The sequence below is a fragment of the Paramisgurnus dabryanus genome, chromosome 1 (assembly GCF_030506205.2).
Source record: "Paramisgurnus dabryanus chromosome 1, PD_genome_1.1, whole genome shotgun sequence".
NCBI lineage: Eukaryota > Metazoa > Chordata > Actinopteri > Cypriniformes > Cobitidae > Paramisgurnus > Paramisgurnus dabryanus.
This window is the reverse complement of record NC_133337.1, coordinates 32,145,387-32,157,690: the sequence shown is the minus strand read 5'-3', so window position 1 is coordinate 32,157,690 and position 12,304 is coordinate 32,145,387. Positions and strand designations below refer to the sequence as shown.

Sequence of the window (12,304 nt, the reverse complement as noted above, 5' to 3'; positions counted from 1 at the left end):
CCAGAGTAATTTTTTACAGTGCATATATTACTCTGCGATATAGTTCCAAGCCCTTATAAATGTAAATTTATCTTAAGACAAAACATAAAACAATTTCACAGTTGTAGCAATGGTGACCAAAACTCTATAAAACAGCTATAAAGATATAAAAGTTATTAATTAGCCTACTATTATGTTTATAGTCATAGTTTAAAAATGTTATATATCCATCTATAAAAAGCAAACAACACTAAATGTTGCTTAGATTCTGTTTTCTATAATTTGGTGGGTTAAACTCGAATATTATGAATGACACATTTTTTAATGGCACATTCAAAAACTTTATTGTAAGCGTCTTACTCATTCACAACTTTTACTGAATTTTGTCATATTGATTTGTTCAGGCGAGGACACTTATCAAACATGTAAAGCGTGGGTCAGATTGGACATTTTAATCCTATGTTAGAACAACTTCCTGTTTCAAGGTGAAGCAGCGAAATTTGACAGGCCGCCACGGACACACATTCTGAAGCCTATCCCACATATAAATAGGCACATTTGACACGTGGGCAATGTTCATGACTTTTTGAGCTTGTTTAGGCCCTCAAAAATGTGATTCATTAAGCCATACTTTACCCAGTCATGGACCCTCCCTTTAACGAAAAGTCAAAATCTTCTCAATTTGTCATTGCAAAGTCCTCAAGATCACTCTGACCAAATATGATGATGATTTGATTAAATCTCTAAGAGCAGTAAATCGCAGCATAAAACATAACATTTCCTGCTGCCTCTAGGTGGCGCTATGACTGTAGCTGAATATTGGCATGGAAATGTGTTCAGGCCAGGACACTTATCAAACATGTGAAGCGTGGGTCAGATTGGACATTGTATGCCTGAGTTAGAACAACTTTATGTTTCATGGCAAAATGGCTGAAATTTGTCACCCTCCAACGAAAAGTCAAGATCTCTGCAATTTAGCATCACAAAGGCCTTTACATGACACAGATCAAATTTCTGATTAAATTTCTAGGAGGTGTTTGTTAAAGAACGAAGTTTGGAAATGTCAAAAAGTTTTGTTCTCTTGAATATTTATAAGTGGCGCTCTCAAGCCATTCCTACACACACAATTATGCAACCCATACTACATGTAAATGTTCGCCACTTCTGACGCGTGTGCAAATTTTCATGAGTTTTGAGCATGTTTAGGCCCTCATAAATGTGATTCATTTTGCAAAATAATAATAAACGGGGCAAAAACAACAAGGGATTTGCACCCACAGTGCAACAAATGCCGCTGTTGTTACATTCGACATGAAACAAAGAGACACATTCTAAATAAACTGTAAAACAAAAACTATGATGTCCCTCTCATGTTATGAGATCATGTCGCAAGATGCATGTGAAGTCTGAGGGATTATTATGAGATCATGAGTCAAGTAATTCCGCTTCCAAAGAATACCGACTACTATATATATATCTTTATGTTTTTCTCATCTCAATAACTAACTGAATTACTAGAAATACTAAGTCAACACACTCTCCTAAAAAAGAACATTCATAAACACTGTAGGAAAGGAAACTATATGGCAGAGAAACTATAGTTTCCTTTCCCACAGTGTTTATGAATGTGTCTTTGTAATGTGTTAAGAAGACCCAAGTTCACTACCAGTAAATGACCTAACCATGTGCAGCGCTGCTTTTTTGTAATGCCCTTAACTGTGAGCTTTTAGGTTCTTTTTTAATTGCCAAGGCAAATTAAATGGAGAAATATTCATATTTATTCCGTATAATTCACAATGTCATTAACTAACATGATACTACTACTAATAACAACAATACAAGACGGTGATGATGCTGAATTAAAATATTTTCCAGATGTGTAGAGGAGTCATAACCATCAGAATCCAGCAGGAACGTAAACACTTGATGCTCTGGCCAACACAAACATGTCTGTGTTATGACCAGATGTTGTTGATAAACTGATCATTTATGGATGATCACAGCCAAAAGCCATGAAAGGTAGATGTATGAGTACTTTAATCCAAAGCAACTTACAAATCAAATACGTTACAAGAGTTTTTTTTTTATTTTATGAAACAATAAATACAGTACAAGAGTAATTTAGGTTATTCTACAACAAACAAAATTTGTTGCACACAAAATACACCAAAATAATTTTATTGACCTGTTGATTCTAACTGTATCTCACATTATTTATACAAATATTTATATAAAAGATGATACAAATTGCACATATGAAAACAAGTTTAACAAGAGACCATCTGATTCCAGATTTTTGGCCAAATATTGCCCTATCCTAAAAAACACATACATAAGTGGAAAGCTTATTTATTTAACTTTAACTTTCAGATGGATAAATCTCAATTTCAAAAAATTACCTTTATGGTTTTGTGGTCCTGGGTTACAATCCTGAATTATGCTTCTACAGAATGTCATCAGAGACGAAAACATAGGAGAGAGGACTTTGTGAATTTTGTAAATTAAATGTGTCTCTGTCCCCAGTAAGGGGAAACAATGACAGCCATCAATATACACTCATATTAACAGTGACCACTTTATTAAAGGTATCCTCACATAAACACATTGATTTATTAATCAGTGTATTTTTAACCATAAATCTTATCTTTTCTTACCTGGATTATTGTTGCATTCTAAAGGCAACCAAGTAAATAACTTTGTTGCACTAACTGCAAAAGTTTGCTAAAACATGTGAAAATGCAATGTTTGCCAGTTCTTTTGCACTTTTATTAGATCATTTGTATCAATAAACTTGAGTAATAAACTTGTGCCCAGACTGAACTTCAATTTCGAAACTTCCTAATATTGTTAAGGAGTACCCAACCACAAGTTTAAATTCCTCCCTGTGAAGTAAAGTATAAAAGATAGGACTCCTCATTGACCATCACACAATCTACACTGAAGTTCTGAAAGTGAAGATTTGACAAAAGGTGAGTTTTTATAACATTAACTTCAGCAGTGTACATATGAGTGCAGATGTGTCACTTTTCCTGTTAATTCATTTTCAGATACATAATGGCAGTCATGAGAGCTCTTGTGCTTCTTTTCTTGGTCTTTTCTGTTGGGAATGCAGCAGGTAACAAAGACGTTTACAAGATTTACCAAACCATACAACCAATATTCCAGATTAAATTCCCATAGAATTGTGTTTTCCATAAAACTTGTTAAACATCATAAAAGGATACCAACAGAAGCAACATTTAAAGCACTTATAGACAGAAACATAAAACTAATAATGTGGCTTTATATTACTAATATTTTATTCACTGTATAGCTCAAGAGAAATGCCCACATGGATGGACACCTTTTGGTGTGAAATGCTACAAATTCTTCTCTCAGTCAGTGGACTGGGTCACAGCTGAGGTACTGTTATTCAGTTATTCAAATTGTTTAATAAGAATACTCAATGTCTTGTCATGATCAAAGCTGAACAGATTAGATTTTATATTTGCAATAAAATAATCTCTCTCTCTCTTTAGAAAAACTGTCAATCCATTGATGCAAATCTTGCATCTGTGCGCAGTACGGTGGAATACAACTTTCTCCTGAGTCTGCTTGCTGACACACATGCTTGGATTGGTGGTCAAGATGCTGAAACTGTAAGTCATTTTGCGCTGAAATACTGATACTGATACAATGACTCATGCTTTTTGTTACAATATAAAATGACTGAATTATATCATTATGGAGTGTAAATAGATTATTAATAAACTCTTTGACTCTCCTCGCTCATTAGGAAGGACAATGGCTGTGGTCTGATGGATCTCAATTTGACCTTACCAACTGGTGCTCTGGACAACCTGACAATTATGATGGTAAAGAGCACTGCCTGGAGATAAACTTTAGCAGTAAGAATATCTTCTATCATTATTGTTTTAATTTACAATCTTAACATTTTAAAGCATTTTGTATTAAATAGGCTAGTTTAGTTGTCAGAAAATGTTACATGCAGTGCATTCACTACATTCAGATCCCTTTTACTTTTCAGTGTTGTTATTTTGCAGCCTGATAGTACAATTGTTTGAATTCATACTCGGTTCCCCATAATGGGAAAGGGAAAACAAAATTTTAGAAATGTCTGTAAATGTATTAAAAAGAAAAAATGTCACATTTACATTTACATGGGTGCCAAACTCGGTCCTGTAAGGCCGATGTCCTGCACAGTTTAGCTCCAACACCAATCAAACACACATGAAGCAGGTAATTAAAGTCTAACTAAACATACTAGAAACTTCTAGACAGGTGTGCTGAGACAAGTTGAAGCTAAACTCTGCAGGACACCGGGCCTCTAGGAACGAGTTTGTGCACCCCTGATTTAGACCCTTTGCAACAACACTTGAAATTTTGCTCAGATGCCTCTTGATCGTTGCTGATTTATACATTTATTTTTATTCAAATTACACCGGTAATGATCAGTACTGATTTTATTTTCATCTTATCCCACAGATAACCGTTGCTGGAATGATCAGCCCTGTTCATACACAAAGAGCTACATTTGTGCCAAACCTCTGAGATCATAAAAAATCAATCTGTTTCAAATGTACTATGATTGTACTACATGCCTATACATTTTTTTTTCTGATCTTATTCTTAAAACTCAGTATCCTATCTGAACTTTTCTGAAAACAACTTCACTCAATAAAAGCATTTATAAAGCAAATTGTATGCATTGTGGAGTCAAAAAAGTATCATTATATTAAATATAATATAAAACAAAACAAAACAATAATACATCTAAAATAACAAAAAAGTGCTTTCACAATTGAAATAGTTAACCACAGGTTAACCTGCAGGCTCTCCTAAACCTAAATGAAATGAAACCCTTCAGTCTCCTAAAAAGAGATTAAGATGTGTTTAGTGCAAAAAGAGGTCACACTTTATACTGACTTTTGTTTGAGGAAGACAACACTACTCACAAAAAGTTAGGGATATTTGACTTTCAGGATTTTTTTTATAAAAAATGCAAATAGTTAATGCTACAGTGATATTATATCATGAAAGAAGGGCATTTGAGTAGAAATGTCAAATTAAGTTTACATGTAAAGGTTAAAGTGCATGTTAGGTGCATTGTGAAATTTCACCCGAAATTCGAATATCCCTAACTTTTTGTGAATAGTAGTAACACCAAGCTACAGTGACACAAGTCAATTCTTTGTTTCAAGCTTTGTTTTTGCTTGCTGTGTTATATTATTAGTACACTACATGTATCAACCTATCAGAGTGCTTTCCAAAACTGATGTCATGATGTTTTTTACCTTTTTAACCCAGAACCTCAGCCACTAGCTGCAGCAGAAAGAGTCTAGCAGACCCAGAACTGCAGGAGAACAAGCAAACAAAAACAAATAAAACATCTATTACAAATGTCCTTATAATTAAATCAAACATTTCCTGTAATTAATTGCAAATGTATTTAAACAGCATCAGAGTATTTGCTGAAGACACTTTGTCAAACTACTGACCATCCTGCAATAAGCCACAGGGATCCATTGGCCACAGGGATTTTTATAAAATAAGTTATACTCCACAACAATTATACATATTAATTTAAGTTTTCATAAATTTTAAAACGTTATCTTTGCAAGATACTTTGTAAAACAATTTTTAATCTGTTAATGGTATTTGTATATCAAAATATGGTGCTGAAGAACGTCACTTCAGTGTTTCCGCACTACATGCATTCTGCCCGCATGTAGTGCAAAATGCCTAAATGCGCAGGGGAATAAAACACAAGCCACAAATAGTTAAATCAGATAACCATGAGTCATCTAATAAATAAATAAAAAGCAAAGAAATGATTAAAATAACGAAAGTATAGCCAGAATTCCCAACTTTGTCTGTTTAACTGCAGAAACAAAGAGACTGTCATGATTTCTGTCTTACCGGCTGCCGTGTGCTCTGCTTTTCCTGTGTTTGTTGTGCTTTGTTGACAGGTCACGTTTGCGCGTCTTCACAGGTGATTCCCTTTGCTCATTGATTTATCACTTACGTCATCTCACAGCTGATCCTCGTTGATCGCCCGATCGGTTTGTTATTTTACTCCATGAAAGCGTCAGCGTAAGTTCTACCAGGAAGACTCTAATACCACGTCATTCATTCATAAAATCGGCTTACCAATCACAGCTCAATGCCGACTATTTAAATGCTGAACTAACACTCTCTCCTGCTGCCCGTAGGTGTCGTAGCTGAAGTTCGCCTTCATCTATCGCTCTCGTGTAGCTCAGATATGTCTCAAAAAACGCTCGTTGATTTCGAGATATCCGATTCGGACGACAATACAGTTCCGCCATCCCCTTCGGCATCACCACGCCGGAGCTCTCGTATCCAAGCACGAGTATGTCCTTGGAACCAATGGCCCTCGGACAAAATTATTCACACTCTAGAGGATTTCGGTATTCCTGCAAGAAGCGACCTTTCACGCACAGACCTTGTTCTCCTGGCTTCCAACACTATAGGCAACCCCCCTGCCGAACCAACGGATTCTTCTCCAGCGGCTAATACTTCTCAAGCTCATCCCAAACCAGCAGCTAAGAAACGCACTGCTAAATCTTCTTCTCCTCAAGCCAAAAAATCTAAATCCTCCACATCAACGCTATCGCCCAGCCATGACTCAAGAGGCTCTAACTCACAGCTTTTAAAAGCTATTCAAGGTCTTACTGAAAATGTAAAAAACCTACAAAACAGAATGGGAGCGTTCGAGTCAGTTCTCGCCACGCAGCCCGGAACATCCTTACCTTCAACGTCCACCGGGTCTCGGGCTCTCTCTGCTCCGCCTAGTTTTCCTGATCTTCCCACGGGACCCTCCACGTCCTCAGTAACTCCGGCATTCCCTCCATCTACGACTCAAACTCCATTTCAGTCTGTCCCCTTGCCATCTGTCACGCCTCATTTTACACTCTCTACGGCGGTTGCCGCTCAAAGTTTCGGAAGGCCTTTTGTTCCACCCGCCGCCGTTACAGTGTCTCAAAAAATGAGATCTGACATAATTAACGGTAAGAACATCAATCTGGCTGCCTTACTGCTTCCGTCACCAGCAGTCGATCGGCAAATGGTTGACTGTGGCGACGTGGCAGTCTATCTCAAAACTTCAGATCCCAGACTGCATCGCAACCTCTCGTTCTGTGAATTCGTCACGGCTTTCGGCACTTATAGAGATATCATGTGTCAGGTTTTTCCAGAACGCAGAGAAGAATTAGACATTTACCTGGCAATGCTGGCAGATCTTAACTTAAGATATGGGGGCACTTTGTTTTATGAATATCATAAATTATTTTCAGCCAAAGCCGCTTCGTTCGTTACACTCTTCAACACCAAACTGGACTGGTCCATTACTGACTCTGAACTTTTGGTTCGCCATTTCGGCGGTCAGAAAACTCTGGCTTGCGCAGTGTGCAGCTCGCACGGACACTCTGCACCTTTCTGCCCTAAGACACTGACTGCACGAGCTGCGCCTGCTGTCCATGGTGCTGACTCTGCACACGTACCAATAGACGTAAAGGGCCGTCCCATTATTGAATTTAATGGCATTCCTGTCTGTAATAATTTTAATGAATCTGTATGTACTTATTCAAAATGTAAATTTTCCCATGTTTGCAGCTCTTGCAAGGACCCGCATCCAAAATCTCTCTGCCCACGACGCTTCAGGCCTGCGACAAGAGGACAAGCGCCGCCTCACAAAAGATTCTGAACGATCACCTTTCTACTCCAATTAACATTACAACACTCTCAAGTTACCTCTCATCTCACGTTCATCGTTCGTAGACTATTTAATTACTGGGCTTTCTCAAGGTTTCAGGGTTGGCGTCCTGTACCCGATGTCCACTTCTTATGTAGCTAATAATTTGCAGTCTGCCTTAACTGAACCTGATGTAGTTTCGTGTCTCGTGGCCAAAGAACTGAATAAAGGTTACCTTATCGGCCCTTTCAGCTCTCCTCCTTTTTCACCCTTCCGTGTTAACTCTATCGGCATAGCTACACGTAAATATTCCGGGAAAAAACGCCTGATTTTCGACATGTCGTCACCGCATTCTAACACTTTCGCAAGTGTCAACGAATGCATTCCCTTAGAACCTTTCTCGCTTTACTACGCCTCAGTCGATAACGCCATTCATCTCATTAAAATAGCGGGACTTGGTGCATGCCTAGCAAAAGCAGACATTACAGATGCTTTCAAAATAATGCCTATTCACCCTTCTGATTGGCCTCTTTTCGGCATTAAATGGGAATCAAAATTCTATTTCGCAGTGAGACTCACTTTCGGCTGTAGAAGTAGCCCGCACATTTTTAATTGCCTGTCGGAAGCTCTGTGTTGGATTCTGTTGAACGTTTGCAATCTCCCCTTCGTGCTACACCTTCTAGACGACTTTCTGCTAATAGACTTCCCTTCTTCACATCGCTCTGTGCTCGATATCTTAAAGCACTTATTTTGTGAATTAGGCATTCCCCTGTCAAATGAGAAAACAATGGGTCCGTCTACCTCGATTGAATTCCTCGGCATCATTCTCGATTCGATAAAGATGCAAGCTTCACTCCCTATTGAGAAACTCGTCAGAATTAGGTCGTTCATCGAATCTTTTCTCGAGCGTCGAACCGTTTCTAAACACGACATGCTGTCTCTCCTGGGACATCTAAATTTCGCAATGAGAATTATCCCTCAAGGTCGCTCCTTTATTTCTAGATTGCTGACCTTGGCTCACTCAGTAGTTAACTTGACGGACACAATAACTTTAGACGAAGGGTGTGCTTCAGACCTCAGGTTTTGGTCACATTTGCTTAAGAACTGGAATGGTGTTTCCTTCTTCTATAATGACATTTCCGAATCATCCGCCGAACTAGAGCTTTACACCGATGCAGCCCCTTCAATTGGTTTTGGGGGATACTTTCAGGGGGAATGGTTTTCAGAGAAATGGCCTGCTGCATTCTCTCACTTAACTGTTACAGCTCCGTCGATTGCGTGTTACGAGTTATATCCTATCGCCGTAGCCAGCGTCCTCTGGGGTCCAGCCTGGTCACGTAAACGCATTACAATGTACTGCGATAATGTAGGCACTGTCGAAATCATTAACAAAGGTCAATCACATTGCCAGGCTATAATGTCTATTCTTAGACGCGTAACATGGCAATCCATCATCAATAATTTCACAATTAAAGCCGAACATATCCCAGGAAAATCAAATGCCATTGCTGATGCTCTCTCTCGCTTTCGTTTACAGGCTTTCAGGCGGCTTTGCCCAGCAGCAAACGAGATTCCAACACCATGCCCGACACTGCACGAAATCATCCTGGATTAGGTTCCCACTATAACCATCTGCTTAATTCTGCCAGATTTTATATTACACAAGGAGTAGCGCCATCTACTCGCAAAGCATACAGTTCCGCGTGGTCTTGGTTTACGACCTTCTGTTTCTCGTTTCATATCCAATTATTCCCCATTTTAATTTCAACTGTATGCACGTTCATAGTCAGTTGCCATGAGTCACGGGATCTTAAAATCGCAACTATACGTAAATTGCTGGCTGGCATTCAATTCCACGCACGATATTTTAATCCTGACTTTCCAAGTCTTTTTTCTACGCCCTCTATCCGGCTTCTATTAAAAGGCATAGAGAAAAGTATTCCTAAGATTCCCGACAAACGCCTCCCCATCACACTCGACTTGTTACACAGATTAGTTTCTTCCGTACGTAACGGTCCATTCTCTGCTTATACCAATACCCTTTTAGAAACTGTGTTTTTAACAGCCTTCTATGGTTTTATGCGTTTAGGCGAACTCGCCTGCCACACACAACGTTTTAATCCAGCTAAGGGTTTGACATTTTCAGATTTATGTTTTTCACCCACCTTTTTTGCTTTATTTATTAAACACTCAAAAACAGATACCTCAGGATCAGGTGTGTCAATTTACATTTCAAAAATTGATAACCCTTATTGTCCCTTTACATCTTTCAATATCTCAAAGCCCGACCACGCACCCCTCATAACTCCCCTCTATTCATCCTTCCTAATGGTCTTCCTATGACAAAGCATTGGTTTTCATCTCATCTAGCTTCAGTTTTGGCATTGTGCGATCTCTCCCCTAAATTATATACCGGGCATTCCTTTCGAATTGGAGCTGCTACTACAGCAGCTGAATGCGGCATTCCAGACTCGACCATCAAAACGCTCGGCAGGTGGAACTCAACGGCTTATGAGACCTATATCAGGTCCGACTCAGTATTACTGACTGCTCAGCAGACCCTCTCACGCGCATACAAGGTATGTCTATTACGGCAGATACTGGTGTGGTGGTGTTATACGTCTAAAATTTCACATCGACCTCTCTAAATTTAAACGCAGCCCATAGTGACGGCTCTTATGATTTTCTTAATAAAAGAAATCCGTCATCAAGTATAGTTGCCTATCATGGCTAATTTTGACTATCATTGCTCACGCCTTTTTATCTTCTCAACTGTAATGGTTAATTTAATCATGATTTAAAATTAGCGGTGGTTTAACCTGTCTTACAAGTTTCTTACATTTTATGCCCTCTCTTTTCACGTAGCCCCTTCAACGCAGCCTAGTGGTTTCACATATGCCTATCGGGGTTTTCAATCAATGCAGCCTATAGTGGCTTTCATATCATAAGTCTATTATTGAACTATGACTGCAACACAGCTTTATGATAATTATGCTTCGATCTTATGACTACATTTCAATCGTGGTTTTATCCTGCCTATCGTGGCTCTCAAATAATGTTACCTTCATGATTTATTCCTTTGCTTAACAAGGTTTATTTAGCCTAGGGGGTCTAATAAATAGCTTCTTACTCTAGAAGTCTGGTCCTTCTTCAGGGCAAACTGAAGGTGGTTACTCGTCTAAATTCTTACATGCTTTTTACGTATCTCTGCAGCTTCGATGTAGCCTTTCGTGGCTTTACATATCGCCTATCGGGGCTATTGATCGACGTAGCCTATCGTGGCTTTACATATCACCTATCGGGGCTATTGATCGACGTAGCCTATCGTGGCTTTACATATCGCCTATCGGGGCTATTTCTCAAAGTGGCCTTTCGTGGCTTTACATATCGCCTATCGGGGCTATCGATCGCTGTGGCCTATCGTGGCTTTACATATCGCCTATCGGGGCTACCTATCCACGTATAGCCTACCGTGGCACTTTACGACGAAGCATATTGTAATTCTTATCCTTTTCCCTTCGTGTAAATCAGACATTAAATTGAATGCCTATGCCTATCGTGGCTTTATTTTGGGGGGGATTTCAATAAATAGCGTTTATAGCTTAAGAAGTCTGATTCCTTCTTAACATTTTTTCTTGTTTCAGGATTGACATCTCTTTGGTTCCCTAGCAATCAAGCCAGTCGATCTATTTCACTTTTGGGGGTAGGCTCCGCCCCTGCCTTCAACATCAGGCAGGATCTGCCGGACTACAGCTAGACCCGGACGAAAGGCGGGGCATACGCCAAAAGAATCTATACGAGACTTAAGCATCTATTTAATTTTGAGATTGATTTGAATTTCTGTCTTTTAATTCAACATGGAATAAATGTCATTCAAACGTTCACTTGCCTTCTGAGTCTTTATGGTAGAACCTCAGTTCTTTGTTCTGTGCGAGTTTGTCTTCGTACCTCGTCGCCTAGTCTTGTCTAGTTTTTGATTTATTCTAAAAGCATTTTTTGTCTGTGTAATCTGCTGCCTTCCAGCTTCCTAGTTCCTGCCTGTGATTTTTCTTCGCAAGGACTCGCCAGCATTGTGGATTATCTGAACCTTTCCTGCATTGTGACTTATCTGAACTTTCTCTGCATTTTGGATTAACCATTTAGTCACCAGCCTCCATCGATTGGACTAGGAGTTCCGGGGGTTTTCCCCACGGATTGTCCGGTTGCCTGGGCTTCCCATTAATTCCTGTTCTCTCTCTCTCTCTCTCTGTCGCAGCGCCAGCTGGGTTGCTACTTTGCGCTGTCCAGCGAGACTGTTTGAGGTCGACTACCGTGGTTCAGCACAGCCGGTTAAATTTCCACGGCGTTTCTACATCACAGACTATCACTCTGTCCAAGGGCTTCCGTGACGCGGCGCTCACAGAAGCGGTCTACAAGCCCCGCCCCGTATCGGGGTTCCCACACTATCTACCCGTGCGTGTGTTAAAGCCGGGGGGTTTTTCTTCTGTCTCTGCTGGCGGCTCATTCTCTTCTCTGACTCCCTCAACTCATTGTTCAATAAATTACCTCTGCATTGGAATCTATCTGTCTTTGTCATTCCTAACAGGACAAACTCGCCAGGAATGGATTCCGCAG

General features: G+C 39.6%; 2 protein-coding genes across 2 annotated transcripts in view; both read left to right on the top strand.

Moving 5' to 3' along the window:
- LOC135774920 (galactose-specific lectin nattectin-like) overlaps positions 1 to 12,304 on the top strand; it is a 108,741-nt gene that overhangs the window by 27,805 nt on the left and 68,632 nt on the right. The window lies entirely within an intron of this gene.
- LOC135779066 (galactose-specific lectin nattectin-like) lies at positions 3,031 to 4,642 on the top strand. Its single transcript, XM_065289713.2, has 5 exons — positions 3,031 to 3,094; positions 3,293 to 3,381; positions 3,498 to 3,617; positions 3,755 to 3,866; positions 4,465 to 4,642. Exons 1-5 carry the CDS (start codon positions 3,034 to 3,036, stop codon positions 4,536 to 4,538), a joined length of 456 nt encoding a protein of 151 aa, XP_065145785.1. The 5' UTR covers positions 3,031 to 3,033; the 3' UTR covers positions 4,539 to 4,642.